Source organism: Haliotis rufescens, unplaced genomic scaffold (genome assembly GCF_023055435.1).
Source record: "Haliotis rufescens isolate VD_foot unplaced genomic scaffold, xgHalRufe1.0.p SCAF_9, whole genome shotgun sequence".
Taxonomy (NCBI): domain Eukaryota; kingdom Metazoa; phylum Mollusca; class Gastropoda; order Lepetellida; family Haliotidae; genus Haliotis; species Haliotis rufescens.
In genome coordinates this window covers 4,470,613-4,488,770 of record NW_025964383.1, presented here as the reverse complement: position 1 = coordinate 4,488,770, position 18,158 = coordinate 4,470,613, and the positions used below count along the sequence as shown (strand labels likewise).

General features: G+C 40.2%; 1 protein-coding gene across 1 annotated transcript in view; it reads left to right on the top strand.

Annotated features, from left to right (window-relative positions):
- LOC124151459 (retinal guanylyl cyclase 2-like) overlaps positions 1-18,158 on the top strand; it is a 596,567-nt gene that overhangs the window by 467,589 nt on the left and 110,820 nt on the right. The window contains exon 15 of the mRNA XM_046523944.2: positions 8,786-8,884. Coding sequence (XP_046379900.2) covers positions 8,786-8,884 — 99 coding nt within the window. The remainder of the gene's footprint in view (positions 1-8,785; positions 8,885-18,158) is intronic.

Genomic DNA, 18,158 nt, shown 5'->3' with positions numbered 1-18,158 from the left:
TTCCCTCTGTAGTAGCAGTATTGGGTATAAATCTGGCTCCAGTGGGGTTGCGGCAGAATCCCCATTGTCTATACTACTAGTGGACTCAGAGTGAGTGAGTGAGTGTGAGTGAGTTAATATTTAAAGTCACATCGGCAGTATTTCAGCCATATCGTGACTATCAATAGTTAAACAGAATACATATATTGAAACTTGTATAAAAACCTGTCAACGAAGGACAGTAAAACTACTAGATTCATCACAGAAAAAGATATAAAACAAGTAAGGAATTAAAAAAGAGAATAGCACTATACATAACGATACAAGATAAAAACAGGCTATAGATTGCCAGCAGCTGAAGGTAGACCACCATGCTAGGGTCCATGGGGACTTACAGTCCTTTTGCTACCTGCATGGACCCCAGCCGGATTTACATCATCCCTTCAGCTGTTGGCGATTATGACAAATTTAGCCAAAGGTAAACGAACATATATACTACTATTAAAAATGTGGCCAAAATAAATATACTTTGAAAGACGTGGTCTTACATACCCTCAGGGGGACAATAATTTAACACTACTTCAACCCCCTTCGAGGATACAGCCACTAACAATCTCAGTTAACAAATTTATTTTACCAATTATAAAAACTATACTATATACAAAACATATCAATCAAAATTTAAGCAACAATTCAATTTCTTTTAAAAAGACAATAATTAAATGAACACTGATATTAAAAAGATCCTTTAAGGATGAAACTTTGAAATATTTATCCCTTGTGATGGAAAAATCAACACAATCAAGCAGGACATGCTTGACGGTGATTCTTTCATCACAAGGGATACAAAAATGGAGGATCCTCACCTTTTAAAAGATATTCGTGTGTATACCTGCTATGGCCAATACGACATCGTCGCATAATGACCTCTTCAAATCTGGACTGACAGCCCAAGTAGGTGTAACCAATATTTGGTTTAATTTCATGTAATTTATTGATACCGACTTGGGAGTCCCACTTCTTTTGCATCAAATCACAAATATAAGACCTGATTACAGGTTTATGATCAGTGTATGGGATAAGAAGTGGTGTCACAGATTTGTTGAGTGCTGCTTTTGCAGCAGCATCAGCCATTGAGTTGCCTTTGATGCCCACATGACTGGGCAACCAACAAAAGACGATGTCGTATTGGCCAGTAGCAAGTTCATCAAATAATTCAATAATATTGATTAAAAGTGGATGTTGACATGATATGTTATGGATAGCCTGCAGGCAAGAATGAGAATCGGAAAATAGGATAAACTTCTGATATTTTGACTGTTTACTGATATATTGTAAAGCTGTTAAAATGGCATTGGCCTCAGCTGTGAAAATAGAACTATTACCGGGTAATCTGGAGGAGATAGTCCTGGATCCAATGACAGTGGCGCTGTTGCCAGCGCCACTATCCTTGGATCCATCAGTAAATATAGATTTGTAAGTATTATATGTGTTTCTTAATTCATTATATTTTTGTTGATAAATAAGTTGATTTGTTTCCGATTTCTTTAATTTAGTTAATGTCAGATCTACCTCTGGCTTTACCAACTGCCAAGGTGGAGAAGACAAAAGCTGCGTGGGGGCTATAGCTTCAAGATTAATTTTAGCGGCAGAAATATCAGATTGAAGTCTTATTCCAAGTGGGGGGAGAACCGATGATTTTTTATTATAGAGATTTTCATAAAGGGGGTGAAAAACACAGTCATATGCTGGATTTGAGTTATTAGAGCGTAATTTAGTGACATATTGTAAGGATAATTTAATTCGGCGTTGTTTGAGGGATGGTTCATCAGCCTCAACGTACAAACTGTCAATAGGAGAAGTTCTGAAAGATCCAAGACAGAGTCTCAGACCTTGATGGTGGATAGAGTCCAAAAGTTTAAGATTACTTTTGCAGGCTCCACCATAGATGATGGAGCCATAATCAAGTTTAGAGCGAATAAGTGCTCTGTACAGTTGAAGGAGGGTTTTCTGATCCCCTCCCCACTTGGAATTTGAAACAACTTTTAGGAGATCAAGGGCCTTCAGGCATTTATTTTTCAAATATTTTATGTGAGGTAAAAACGTTAAATGGTGGTCAAAAATAAGATCCAAGAACTTAGCCTCTTTTACAACTTTAATCGGAGTGCTATCTAAAATTAAATCAGGGTCTTTATGGGGTTTGTATTTCCTACAAAAGTGTATACAATTTGTTTTGGATTTTGAAAATTTAAAACCATTTTCTAAACACCATTTATTTATCTTATTTAGACATAATTGTAATTGTCTTTCGATAGTATGCATGTTTTTACCACGACATGATATGTTAAAATCATCAACGAATAAAGATCCATCAATGGAGTCATTTAAAACCTTAGAGAGGCTATATATTTTAATACTGAACAGTGTGACAGACAAAATACTGCCTTGTGGGACACCCTGATCCTGATTATAATGATCAGACAGGGTAGTACCCACGCGGACTTGAAATTGTCTGTCAGATAAAAACTTGGATATAAACTGAGGCAAACGGCCTCGCAATCCAAAGTCATGTAAGTCTTTTAGAATACCGTGCTTCCATGTAGTGTCATATGCTTTTTCTAGATTGAAAAAGATAGACACTGCATGTTGCTTATTTACAATGGCATTCTTAACGAATGATTCCAGTTGAACTAAATGGTCAATGGTACTGCGATTTTTACGGAAACCACATTGGATATTTGTGATTAAGTCATTTGATTCCAAGTACCATGTTAATCTGTTATTGACCATGCGTTCCATGGTTTTGCAAACGCAGCTTGTTAATGGAATTGGTCGATAATTTGAAGGATCAGTATGATCACGTCCAGGTTTGGGTATGGGATGATTATAGCATCACGCCATGAAGAAGGAAATTCTCCTGACGTCCAGATTTTATCAAATATCATCAAGAGGGTTTCTAAACATGATTGCGGTAAATGTTTTAAGAGTTGATAATGTATATTATCAGACCCTGTAGCAGTGTTATGAGCCTGCCCAAGGGCAGTATTGAGCTCATGAATGGAAAAGGTTTCATTGTAATCTTCTCCATTATCGGAACTAAAATTTACAGGTTTCTTTTCTTGCTGCTTTTGAAATTTTTGGAATTTAGGGACATAGTTCGAGGATGAAGAGTGTAGAGCCAGAGTTTCACCAATTTTATTAGCAATATCAGAAGTATCGGTTAGTAATTCATTCCCATTTTTAAGGTGATGGATACTAGATTTAGAACCCTTTCCTTTAATCTTCTGGATCATGTTCCATACCTTAGATATGGGCGTACATGAATTTATCTTGGAGACATAATGGTGCCAAGATTGACGCTTGTTTTGTTTAAATGTACGCCGTGCTTTGGCGTTTAATATTTTAAATTTATTTAAATTGTAGACCATAGGATGGCGACGGAAATAGTGTTCAGCTTTTTTCCTTGCCTTCCTAGCTAGCTTGCAATCATTGCTGAACCATGGTTTACGTATGTGAGGATTTGAGGAGGACTTCGGAATACATTCATCAGCTATTTTATTAAGTTAATCGGGAAAAAGTTTAATGGTAAGAATCATACTGTCGTAAATCAAAATTATCTGTTGGTTTAAGGAAAGTTTCTTGAAGGCAAAATGCAGATGGTTTGAAATCCTGAATTAATAGCTGAAGATCATTGAAATTGTTCCGAAGTCCTCTACAATTCCATTGGATTAAATTGGGGGAGCAACTCATGGAGGCTCAATTGGAGAACGGGAGAGTGGGGAAGGTCCTCTATGCTGCAATGGCAGCGATGGAGTGACCTCCATATCTAGAGGTTCAAAAGAGTTATGAACCTCCAGTGGGGTTGTCAATGTAGAAGGAACCTCAATGTGTTTAAGGGCCTTAGACTCCTTTTTCTTTTGTTCTTTATTTGCTTTTCTGGTAACAGTTACATTTTGTTTCAATACAGCAACAGGTTCGGGGGGAGTTTCAGGGTCAGGTACAGTGTCAGTGTCTGGTAGAGGTTCTGCTGAAAGCTCAGTTTGTGAACCTGATGTAGAGGAAGTATGGGTGACCGCAGCATCAATTTTGTATAAAATGGTCTGCACATCGGAGACCCAGTTAATTGCCGTTTGGCACCCATGGTCTACTTTGAGAGTTGAAGAGGAAACTGCTGCAGAGTAAGATAGAGTAGAAGGGGAAGGGGATGACTCCCTCTCTAGTAATTACTTTGCATCAGCAAATGAAATGTCATTGCTGTACTTGATTTTAAGAATCTTAGTTTGTCTGACAAAAGAGGGACATGATTTTGAAAAGGACATGTGTTCACCACTGCAGTTTGCACATTTGATGGTTTCTGTGCACTCAGTGCCATCATGGTTTCTACTGCAGCGGGAGCAAACTTGTTTGTTGCGACAGGATTTTGCTCCATGTCCGAATTGTTGACATTTAAAACATCGGAGTGGATTGGGGATGTATACATCCACCCCAATGTTGAAATACCCTGCTTTGATGGAAGAAGGGAGCTTTGTCAGTGCAAACATAAAAAGGTAGGTATTCGTTTTAATGAATGTATCACCATCCTTCCTAGAGAATCTTTTGACGGTTGTAACGCCTTGATTTTTAAGCTCTGCAGCAATTTCATCTTCGGACATATCTGAAAGGCATTTCGCATAGTCGCGAACAATACCTCTACAGGAATTCAGAGTCTTGTGAACTGAGACAACAATCTCAGTATCAGCGAAATGATGTGCCTGGAGCAGATTTTGAGATTGTTGTCTCCGTGCACATTCCACAAGTAATGAACCGGATCGGAGACGAGTAACATTTTTTACAGTTCCACATATTCCTTCAATAGATTTTGATACTACAAAGGGGTTGATTTTGAGGGGTTCACCATCAACACCTTCAATAACCAGAAAACGTGGCCAAGAATCAATATGTGGTACAGAATCCTCATCTGAAGATACTGCAGGATCTGAATCAATATGCCTGCGTTTACTTTTTGTGCGAGAACCAGATAAGTGTGGGGTAGCCATAATGAAAGAAAGTTATTCGACACCCCTGTTCCCAACCCACCATGGAGTGTCAACAAGGACGGTGATGTAGTGGAAGCCAACTACAAACACCAGGGCTACAAGGGTGTTATACTCAAGCAATAAGGACACAGGTAGCTATTATTGACAAACAGGGTTAAAAGTCAGGCTGGTTCTGCCCTAGACAGTTATCTGATGACAAATAGAACCCGGAGGTCCGTAATGCCAGATTGGCCCATGAGCCACCGCCTTCTGGCATAGGACTCTAGGCAGATTTCTATTGTAATCAAAATGTGATGTTTTCCATAATTATTATGTGGAATATAAGGTTATATTCAAAATGGAGATATACCATGCACAGGGCATGGCATGACCAGCCGATTGATAGAATTGGGCCCATTCTACCACCCGTCTAGGCGAAGTAAGGGTCAAAGTAGTGTGTTGGGCATAGGAACACTGTTCCTGGAACCAGTGCTCTCAACTACCAGAATCCTGTCCTCCGCCGACACAGGGGCGCAACCCACGGCAAACAGGTTGCCCAATTTGGTCGCCTTTTACGACTAGCAATGGGGTGCTGAGGAATCATTCTGCCCCGGTTCCACACGGGGGAAGAGCTATTAGCGTTACCCAGCACTCACCACGGGGAGGTTGCTCTTCATGAGTGCCAGTGGACTCAGAGGAGTTTGCGTTTGAAGACATGTACCCAAAACACACAGTGAAAACATTTAATCCAATATTGTTGCCAAAACACCAAACCAATGACCAAAGTTTAAGAATATGAAATGTCAACCATTTAAAGCAGCAGACACATGCAAAGTTTGAAAGTAATCTGACTTGCGGTTGCAGAGCAATAGGGCAAAACATATATTCAAAACTTTATTTGTTTCGATCTAGAACTCAACTGTTTCTATGCACATACAAAATGGGAACGGAATCGAGCCTGTGGTTACTTTGCTAGCTCTGTTACAAAAATCGGCGGAATAATAATAATAATAAAATATAGTTGCGCGCAGCGATGTCGGGCTCTATGATTTCTAGAAGCACTGAGTCATTCAGTTTCAGCCTACTTGAATCCACTTTATAATACAGTGCATAAGAGTATTATATAATGTAATTAATAATTTGATATTTCACTGACTTCTTCTTTGATAGGCATTTAGAAGTTGGAGTACTAAGTAAGGATAAGAATTTATGGATGAACAACTTCTTTATTACAATTAAGAGTGACGTTTCGGTGTAGGTTCTAACACCGTTATCAAGCAAGTGATATACAGTGTGTGGTTGACAAGTATATATATATACAAGTAGGAGGCAATGTTTATACAGTAGAGTAGATAATGTTATACTGGAGTAGAGAAGCCTGTTATGTACACACAAGGGTAGTGATGACAATCGTCGGTGAAGTCAGTGACATAAACAAAGGATGAAGCCAGTAATATAAACAATAGGATTATGGCTGATTGGGACCTTTGATGAGTTGATGGTACGCCGGGGGGTATCAAAATCAAAATCAAATATGGCCGCAACTAATAACTATCCCATCAAATATATCAATGTTTGATGTGTTATGTACGGAGACAAATCTCAGAAAGTTTGGTAGCATTTCATATGGTGGATTCAGAGTCGTATGCTTTTGAAGACCTGTGTACCCAAAACACACTCTGAAAACCCTGAATCCAAAATGGCTGCCAAACCATGTGACCAAAGGCCAAAGTTAAAGAACAAAAGATGTCAAGAACCTAAAGCAGCAGGCACATGTAGAGTGTGAAAGTAATCGGACTAGCGATGTCCGAGCAACGGGGCAAAATACATCTCATGCCAATAAGTCATTTAGTTCGAGCCAACTTGAATCCATTTTATAAATGCAGTGCACATTAGTATGCTAAAGTGTAATTTATTACTTGATATGTCATTAGTCCGTTTTGACAAAATTGGCGGGAGCCAGAGCATTCTTGGGTGTTCTGAACCCGTTCCATTCCTTGTTCGTATTTGAATCCTCAAATGGTTTCCTTGTACCAATGCCGTCAAAAGTAAGACGTGTGTGCAGGGGTGTCCCAGGGCATAGAGCCTTAAAAATAAATCGAACAATTACAAATGGACAATATGATTATTGTAGTAGTTTCCAAGATACAAGTTTTCAGAGGTCTGCTGTATGGCAGTTTGTGGCAGGGGTCAAATAGTCCGGGAGAAAAATTGCGAGACATTGCATCTATGACATTGACGTTACCAAGAACATCCCGGGATGTTCTACACCCATTTCAGACGCCGTCCATGTTCGAATCTGCATATGGTTTGCTTGTACAAACGCCGTCAAATGCAAGGAACCGCTTGTGAGACATCACCACATGTGTCCCAGTGAGTTCTTAACCCTTGTTTGACTTCAAGCTTGTTCGAATCCTCAAATGGTTTGCTTGTACCAATGCCGTTAAATGTAGGCACCGGCTGGAGACATCGACGCTGTGACATTGCCGGGTGTACAGAGCTGTTCTGAACCCGTCTCCGACCTCAAATCCTAATAGGGTTTGCTTGTACCAACTCCGTCAAAAGATAGTTAACCGTTTGCAGGACATCACCGCTACGAAATTGGAATGTGCCAGAGTGAACCAGAGTGTTCTAAACCCATTTCCGACCAAGAAATCCGCAAATGTCATCAAGAGTAAGGTACGCTAGCATTTGGCAATTGGGTAAGTAAAGTAGTAAGTCAGGGAGCCTGGCAACCCGATCCCGATAATCGCCTAAAGACAAGCATGGGTTGAAGACATGTACCGAAAAACACCGTGAAAACCTTGAATTCAATTTGGCTGCCAAACCACATGACCAATGGCCAAAGTCAAAGAACAAAAAATGTCAAGCACCTAAAGCAGCAGACACATGCCTACGGCCTTGGGATTTTTGTGGTATCTGCTTCAGGACATTGGAAATCTTGGTGCCAATTTTGAAGAGATTCTGAGCTGTAGTTCTTGGGTTATGATTGGAATAAAAAATGCCGGAATAATATTAAATAATAATAATAATAAATCGAACGATTACAATAGGTCTCTTGCCTTTCAGGCATAGAGCCCTAATAAATCGGACGATTACAATAGGGTTCTACACCTTTCGGCTTGGAGCCATAATAATAATAATAAATCGAATGATTACAACTGGGCTCTACACCCCTTAGGCTTGGAGCCCTAATAATTAATTGAACGATTACAATAGGGCTCTACAGCCTTTTGGCTTGGAGCCCTGATAAGATAATAAAAGGAGACTAGTTGTCCATAACTGTTAGCTCCAATTGCTGTAAAGTGTTGGCTGTCATTGTCTGTTGCTAATCGCCTATCAGCGCCAATTATCTGTTGGCTTCCCGTGTTAAGTTTCCACCTTTTGCTATCTTATTACTTTTGTTGTCCTTACATGTACATATATATGCTCTCTGCCTCATATCACTCATCCACCTGAGGAAGGAGTAAGCATATACTCCAAAACGTTGTGTTCCTCATAATAAAGAAGTTGACATCCATAAATTCTCTTCCTTATGTGTATCACTTCTAAATGCCTTTCAAAGAATAAATTAGTTGCTTGTGATAACTTGGTAAATACTTTTCATATTGAAAAGTACAAGAAAAATAGGGTCATTTTCCTGTGAACTTGCCCTTTAAATGATGATACGAAACTATCCACCTATTTATTTGTTTAAAATGATCTATATGCCACACAGGCTGGATGGAACTGATATATGTGTCACACTAACAAGATCAGAATATGTACTTCCTATTCTATATCATCACCAGGTTCCTGTGTCGCTGGGGTTGTAGGATTGACAATGCCGAGATACTGCTTGTTCGGTGATACAGTCAACACTGCTTCCAGAATGGAATCCACTGGTTCAGGTAAAAAATGGACAAAACTGCATTATCAGTGGTTCACAGTGTGACAGGGATGTTACTCTAATAACAATCTGGAGTTATGAGTGTTTCGTATTTGCAAAAAATGTCATCATTCTGCACGTTATCACTGGTCAAACATTAATTCACTATCACCAGATCCTAATGAGATAATTGAATATGAGATAATTGAATATGAAGCTAAGCTACTAGTCCGGACTAATGCCAATTTATAGTGCTAGCCCACGTGAGATACCATGCCAGAGTTTAACTTGAGTATCCCACTAGGACACAGTATACTTACTCCGAGCCGACCAGTCATTGTTTTAGCCTCTTAAGCTCTAAAGCCATTCGACAGAGTGTGTCACTAGCCGTGCATCTGATGTCGATCCCATTCGACAGGCGAATAGCATAAGGACACCCAAAAACAAAGCTCGCAATATCTATTTGCAAAAAAGGATTTCCGGAACATTTAAAGTACGTATGATATACATAAATTATCAGCTTGCTCTATATCAAAACTTTCTGCCAAACTTTCAGTAGTTTATTTACCTAAAAAAACATATCGCGAGTTAAAGAAGTTTCAACCAGATTTCCCGGCATACAACTACCAGAAACGGCCATTGTTATCTTTTGGCACTTCATGTTGAGTTGCATGCAGTCCGATATTTTTTTTATAATGTTATCATTTTTTACATTTGACCATATATTTTTGTTAGCTGACAAAAAGAAAACACTCAAGTTCCTTTATGTCTAAAAATTAGCAAATTTCGGTGTAAGTAATTGGAAACAAACACAAAATGAATCGTAACACCATCAATTAGATGGAACTTGTACAATCATGGCAACGGTGGTGAACAAACAACTCCACATGCATTGTAATCCCGTAATAGTACAATCATTTGGTTGCATCTAATTTCATTTAAATCTTTGTAAAAAATATCTCATTTTTATCGAGTTTGCAAATGATTTTGTTCATAAACTTTCTGACATTTGCCTGCTGTTAACTAGCCGACGAACGTAACCAACAAGTTTGGGCGATGTGAAATCTTAATTTATATACATTCTAGGTAAACCATTCATTAGCAAAATAATGCAGATTACAAAAAACAATTAACATACTTGCAATTTTATGTATCATTGCTAAAAACGAAAGCACATACAGCATCTCACACATCAAGGAAAAAACTATCGTCGATAATTTCCCAAAAAGATTCAACAGAAGTTACATAATTTAATATCTATCGTCAACTGTTTACTATGTATTGACCTGGGTAGCAGTCTTCACTCCGATGTTTTATATTTGTTTCGTGATTGCTGCCGGTGCATAACATCAAATGGAGAAGGCTACAGGTAAAGGGACCACATAGTCGACCACCATTTAGGAGGAATCGGCTAAAATTAAGAGTATGTAAAAAAATGTGCTGAATGAGTAACAAAAGACTTAATTGTTACGTATGGACTGTAATAATTATGATATATGTCCTTAAAATTGAAATTATTTAGAGGTATAATAAAAGTACCACATATTTGGACGCACTTTTATGCAGTTTAATGTGAGCACACAGACGCTGCAAAACACATGGGGAAAGCAATATTTTATGTTGGCTTCATCGGGCACTTTTCGTCATTCCTCACATGTCTGCTCTGACCAGGCTTCTGGTGGAGGTTCATGGGCCTCAACATTTGAACATGAATAATACAATATGTTGACAGTAACATAGTATTTTTGTATTTTTGTGTTTGTATGTTAAGAAAGGGAATATATGACAACTCAATTATTGTCCAAAATAATGACAAAGTTCTTTTATAATAATCATTCAGCTAAATATATCACAAGGGTAAATATGACCAACTAGTCCCCTTAAATTAAAAGATGTATTTTGTCTCTGGCATCCATGTCTATATAAAAAATATACAATTTTGTCGTATAGAAAGCTCTCTTCAATGAACATTCAAAATAACACACTTTTAATACCAGATACCTGCTTTTTCTGTCAGTGATACGAAAAAGGTTCTTTTCATAATTATTTCAAAGTTATCTCTGTATCTCTCAAACGATAAAGTCACGTATCATCAAAAAGAAACATTGAATAAGTATCTGCTTGTATGAACATTTTTTAAGTTTTGCGATTGCAATAATAATGATGAGAGTTTGGGTGATGATGAGTTTGACGATGGATAATGGGAGTCCAGGTTCTTGACGTTAGATTGATAATAAAATGTAAAACATGATAAAAATTTTGTTCTTTTAATTGCATACTTCTATTAATTGCATCCATTTTATTGAAAACTGAATTATGTAATAAATAAAATTCAAGTTGTTCAGTCCATGGTACAAATGCGAGTGTAAGGGTTTATTATTTGTTGATTACGTTTAATACAAAACTGATGGTCTTGTGTATAAAGGGACCACTTCCACTATTACGCATGCGTGCGTTGTTTGAGCAATGTTATACTTTTTTCGATTTAGCAAGGTTATACCTCTGCTAATATCAAGATATATGCAGATGAGCACACTGTAACTTCGTTATAATTATTGTATTATGGTAAAGCGAAAACACACAACAATGTCAGCATTCGTTTTCTCCAAAGATCCAGGGTATAGAACAGGTCTTCATCAACCCATGCTTACCAAAAAGGCGATGACTATACTTGTCGTAAGAGGCGACTAACGGGATCAGGTGGTCAGACTTGCTGACTTGGTTGATGCATGTCATTCATCCCAATTGCGTGGATCGATGCTCATGATATCAATCACTGGATTGTCTGGTTCAGACTCGATTATTTACACACTGCCATCATATAGCTGGAATATTGCTGAGTGCGGCATTAAACAACAAACAAACAAAACATGTTTTCTCACTTAAACAGATTCCACAAATTCTAATCATACCATTCTTTGACAAGGCACTACACCGTCAGTTTTAAAGCTATTTAGTTCATTTATTATTCATTTTGTTGGGATGACATTGTAGATTATAAATCCACTCTTAACCCAATACCAACCACATGGTTCCTTTACCGGTAGCCTTCCTCAAGTGTTTTAAGCCTTAATCTGAAAATGTAATGCATGGATTCCACTGTCGATGTTTTATTGAATGTTTTCTGACAACGTAGTGACGGGGAGCGATATATCATATTGATATGACATAATAATAACAACATAATATTGTTATTGGTCTATCATTTCAAAAAGAACAATTATACATGTTGTTGAAAACTTTTTCTGAGAACTGCCCGTCCTCAGAACAGATGAAACTTTAGGGACACGGCAACAGGATGGAGGGTGCATATGTAGGCCCTATATGATTTTGTACCCAAAGCAAATTGAATTGTACCCAAAATACTTTGTGAATTTGTACCTAAAATAAGACAATAGATCTATAATTATGTTTATGTTTTCATGTATATTAATAATTGAGCAGAACATATAATAAAACATTTCATCAAGTTCATAATATGAAATTGATGGTTTGGTTTTGATAGAAAAGGGATGTCTTGTCACTGAAGAAGAGGCCAGTTAAGTTGGTTAAAGCTAAGATAACTGTATTGTTTGGATAGGAATGTGATAGTAGATTAACTTTATATCAAAATTAATGTATATCTTTGAAACTAAAGCAAAACTATTCTAGGTAGATCTACAAAATCACATACCTGATTGGGTACCAAATCACTAGAACTATTGGGTACAAAAATCACTACATTTCACCTGGATTTTTTTATAAAACGATGGGATTAAAATAAAATCTTGTCTGAATGATTCCTTTTCACATTTGAAGACAAGAATTGGCTTTACGTATCATAACAGGTAGATCTAGACGGCTCATGTTTTGTCCCAAAAATAGAAGAAAAAAAATGTGAAAAATATGGACGCCTCAGAAATGAGGGACTTTAAAGTTTTAATTCTACCTAACTTGTCACATGGTTTGACTTAGGTCTATTAAAGAAAACTCCTTCTGAAAATCTTTTTTTGAAAAGCTGAAGAAGTTGTGATACTGTGATAGCAGATAATGGAAAAACAGGTTTGCAGCAGTACTTAATTTACCTTAATATTCTCATATCTGCAACTGACATGATGACCTTGAAAAATAAGTTTTTATTCTGTTAAAAAAATTTATAATATATTTACTGAAATGGTTCATAATTTACCATCATGCAATGTTTGCCGATAAAAACATGCAAGTTTATCTCATTGAAATTCAAGATATCGGAGATGTGATTATTGAAATCAGTGTGCACAAATAGAATGAATTATACAGGTTCCTAATATGAAACACATTCCGCATTCAATCACATAATTCAGGTAAGTTCAAGAAAATTTACAAATTTGTTCTCTGTATGCTTGAAAATGACAGGATATTTTTATATAATCATGTGTATTTTTCTATCATGATATAACATTTATACTAAGTTTTCCTATAATAATTAGATCCACATCAAGTGCTTTTATGAGTTATCATGGTGTAATAATTATACATCATTTCATATAATAATTGTTTAGCAAGTAATACATATCATCAGGTAAGATGCATATATGAAATATCAGTAGTTTCAGTTATAGCTTTTTAGTTAGATGCTAGTCTAAGGTAATGAGAATAGATCTAAGGCTTTTAGAAAAATACTAGCCTGAGGTATCAAGATCCCATCTCCCAGACATAATATCAGTAGTTGTAGACAGTACCCTGGTACCGGAAGTGACTCTGCGCATGCGCAAGATGGCGGCACTTCCGGTTCCGGGGAGAGCGTGCGCATCCAAGATGGCGGCACTTCCGGGTTCGATGACGTCAGTCAGAAGTGGGTTCTACGTCACGTCCGGTTCCGAGGGGGCATCCTCATCCAAGATGGCGGCGGCGGGAGGATGAGGGAGGAGGAGGAGGAGGGAGGGAGGGAGGAGGGAGGGAGGAGCAGGGTGTGTGCCAATTGCGTGTGGAGATGATAGATCACTGACACGAGCTTATACACAGTCGATGACCCAGCAACTTTGTTGCTAGGTTGACGTCACATCGCCCAAGGATCTTGCAACAAAATTCCACAAATGACATCATCGGGTATTATGACGTGATTGTAAACTTTGAGGTGCAAGGTATCGTTCCACAAGGGGATCGTATTGTAGCACAATGACAGTCGTTCGTCTAAGTTAAAGTATCTGAGTTGCGATCACCTTAGCACTACGATCATATTGTGGAACGGACATGGACAGACATGGACAGACATGGACGTGGTGTATGAATGCAGGGAGCTGATTGAACATCGCTGCACGCTGATTGGTCCAAAATGCGGCGTGCTGATTGGTCCGTTCTGGCGCCCAGCCTGAGCCTCGGTTTTCCAAACCGGCCCGACCCTTGTGTTTCTTTTCGATAGGAAATGGGTTTTACCATGGGAGAGAAAACACAACCCAGTTCGACCAATCAGAGACCAGAACAGGCGAGCGCGCCCTCTGATTGGTCGACAACCCAAGCTTCTGATTGGTCAGATTTCGATCCTGTTTTTTCCTTGGGTGTGCATGTCAATTCCCATTCTAAATACAACACAACACTTATTTTTTTCTTTCAACTTTTTTAATCCCCACTCACATGAACCAACAAAACCAAAGTCACAGGATGAGGGGGCGTCCTGTGATTTTTGTGAACAGAGGTAGACACTTTGGTATGAAACCATTCTAATAACGTGGCATCATTCTTGACTGTGTCCTTCCAGTCCAACGTATCTAACACTTGATTAAAAGTCCATCCACGCACGCAATAGGTCAGCATGTAGAGACAGTAAGCCCCACACAACGTGCTGTATTCATGTTGTAAGGAGTGTGTATTCCATCGTTGTTCCATCTGACCCATGCGATTCAAAGTCTCTTTAAACAGGGGTAATGAATACAGTCCATAGCTATCCATCATTTCCACGGATCCAGGAGCTGGACAGTTGATGCTCACCCAGTGTGTGCCAGGCTGATCGCTTGAATCTGTGTTGACCATGTAGGCTTTGGGGTAAAAGGGGTCATCCTGTTCCCATCCCAGTCTGGCAAAGTCATCTCTGGCCAGGGTGCCCCGGTACATTGTATGAAGTGGACCGTCCTCAGCCATGATGGCTTCTAAATCCAACAAGGTGCTCAACCCGAGTGGTTCATCCATGATAGGAGGGGGGAAAAAAGTGTGCCATGACCATCTTTCGCTGTTCTTTTTTATGCCATCATCGCATTCCGGAAACGATCTATTTCCAGAACATTTTCATATTCTTCATAGCAGATAAGGGTGACCATGTTCTTGAGAGCTTGTCCAAACTTGATTTCCAAACCCAACTTGCCAGTGTGTCAAGAATAGTTAATGCCTTCATCAGCGCCAAGGTCTGGGGTGATATCCACCACCCACAAGGTGTAACCTTGAGCAAAGGCCTTGGGAGTCAGCTCACAGGTCTCAGGCCGCCACAGCTGCCCCGTGTTTCAGAACAGATTCATGTAGACTTGTTTCAAATGGGCGCTGTTGTTGCTGAAGTCACTTTTCATTTCCATGCCATGGACTTCCTGACCATTGAGTTCCAGCTTCATCATGGTGACATGGTTGTGTTTGAAGTTGTACTGATTCTTCTCTTTGCTTCCTACATAGGCACTATTGTCCACCAGTCCCAGGACCACGCGTTTTGGTAATTGGCCACCGATGAGCTGCTCCTTGTGAAAATCTCTACCGCCTCTTGGGATGTCATGGGCGGTCACTTGCACACGGGAAAGGGGATACTTGGCAGTCACCCCAAGTATGGACACATATGTTTCTCGGACAGCAGGATCGATGTTGAGTTGACGGACATAAAATTCGTCTTTGGTCAGGGCTAGTTTGTAGACACCATCAGCAGCACACATGAAGAAGAACTCATTGGGACTTTGTAGCAATTCCAGTTTCATAGCGACGCCGTCCAGCAGATAACGGTCTTGAAGAAACAGGTCACGGTGTAGACGTCAAGTCAGTTCCACTTCTTTGGTGGGCACGATAAGATCACGTCGCGTTCTGACACCCGTGTTTCTTGCATCCGCATTTGCATCAGGATTGAAGGCGTCCATTTTACCAGCATCGTCGGCAAACCATCCAGGACATCGTAGGTGAGACGTTTTGGCTCCTGTACCATAACTCAGAAGGGTTTCCAAGTAGGCTCTGTAAGGGTAAGTGCCCATGGATGGTGTGATCTCCAACTGATTGTGTCCCACTTGCACCCGCACTTCGCGAAACAGGGATTGCGTCAAGTTGTTGATTGTCCAGTAAAGCCATGAAGTTGATGTCAAGGATTCAAAACAATCCAGAGGGAACCCTGACCGTGGAAGGGAAACCCGTCCCTGGCACACACATGGTGGACTTGATAAATGATTTAGTGCGTCACCGGAAAACCAAAGAGGGGCCGGCAGGGTGGACCCTTTTGAGTCACCATTTTTTGGCCAAGAGTCACGTTTCCCATGAAATGATTGGAAATCCTCAAAGATGGCAATGGATGCAGAAGCAGCAGAACCAAAAGAGAGGGGGATCTTGTCTTGGGGGACAACAGTCTTTGGGGTGTTGTTTTCTGTTTGCGCTGCTGCCGTTGTTGTTGTTCCTCCATGTAGTCTAACACCCGAATTTCTGATAAGGGATCTCCTGGGAGGACATCCTCAGGTCGCTGACCAATGGTCCGATGCACACGCCGGTTGTATGACTTGACCAACTGGGGTAACACTTTCAAATAGTGTCTGGTCCCATGCTGAGTAAAGTATCGCGTCATTTTATTTTTCAGCGTCCTTTGAAACCGTTCCACCACGGCTGCTTTTGTTTCAGGATTTTGACAGGTGTAGAAATGAATGCCGTGCTTCATCATGAGAGCCTCGAAAGGGCGGTTGACAAATTCTCTGCCTTTGTCTGTTTGCAATTTAGCAGGTAGTCGTCCTTTGGCTTGTTGCATCAGCAAGGTTTGAAAACCTTCGGTCAAAGCAGAACTGTTCTTGGCTTTCAGGGGTTGCACCCATGCCATCTTTGAAAGCACATCGATCATGCACAGCAGATATTTGAATCTTTGGTTGTCGTCTTGAAAGGCAATCATGTCACTCAAGTCTGCTTGCCACAATTCATCGATGGCTCCTATGCGATAGCGGACTCTTGGAAAGAAGCGTCTGGCTGGTTTGTGCAAGGTGTTGGTACTTTGGGTTTGCAACCAACGCTTGATTTGACTTTGTGATAGGATGGTTTTCTTCTAGCTTTTCCTGGTTCTTGCATCTTGAGCGTGGAGCCGTGCTGCTTTCCACAAAGGTCGCCAGCCGCCAAAACTTGCAGGATGTTCAGGATGAAAGTAGGTTTTTTCCAACCAGGCCGTCCAAAGGGGAGTAGGAAGTCCTTTGTGTTGTTTCTTCCCAGCGGCAAGAAGACATTGTCGCATCTTGGCATGTCGCGTCATTTTCTCTCATCAGACTGATGTCTCTCGATACATGGTTGGTCTTTTTATAGAGAGGGGGAGAGATGTTTTCTTATGTGGTGCTAAAGGGTATCCATGAACCTCGCCTGTTTATGAATCTGTCCTGTTTGGTATCATAGGGAGGTGGGGTCATCACCCATGGGGTTGGCATCATATCTTCTTCTTCCGCTTGAGGATCCATCTGCCGCCCCTGCCTTCTTCTCTTGGGGTGACTTTGCAGGGAGAGCTTGGGGAGGGGGAACTGGGTGTGGGGTGTCTTTGGCATGGCGTGAGGATGGTGCTGCTGCTGCTGCTTCTGCATCCATTGCCATCGTTGAGGATTTCCAATCATTTCATGGGAAACGTGACTCTTGGCCAAAAAATGGTGACTCAAAAGGGTCCACCCTGCCGGCCCCTCTTTGGTTTTCCGGTGACGCACTAAATCATTTATCAAGTCCACCATGTGTGTGCCAGGGACGGGTTTCCCTTCCACGATCAGGGTTCCCTCTGGATTGTTTTGAATCCTTGACATCAACTTCATGGCTTTACTGGACATGGCTTTAGGAACACTCATGACCACTTCGTCGAACACCTGTTGAGGAGGGGTAGGTCTACCTGGGGTGTCCATCGTTGCTGGTGGTGGTGGTAGTGTGGTAGTGTGGTGCTGTTGGCGCTGCAACTCTAGCATGCGTTGCAACAGTTGGTTGTATTCTTGTTCCCGCAGGTGAAAAGGCTGCTGTGACCTCTGCATCAACGCATCCATTTCTTCCAAATTTTGGAGACGTTTCTTTTCTAAGAGAGGGGTGTGAAGGGTCTGACGATGCCGTTGTTTGGTGGCCTGTAGACTTTGCCATGTGTCTTCAGGCACCAACACCATCTT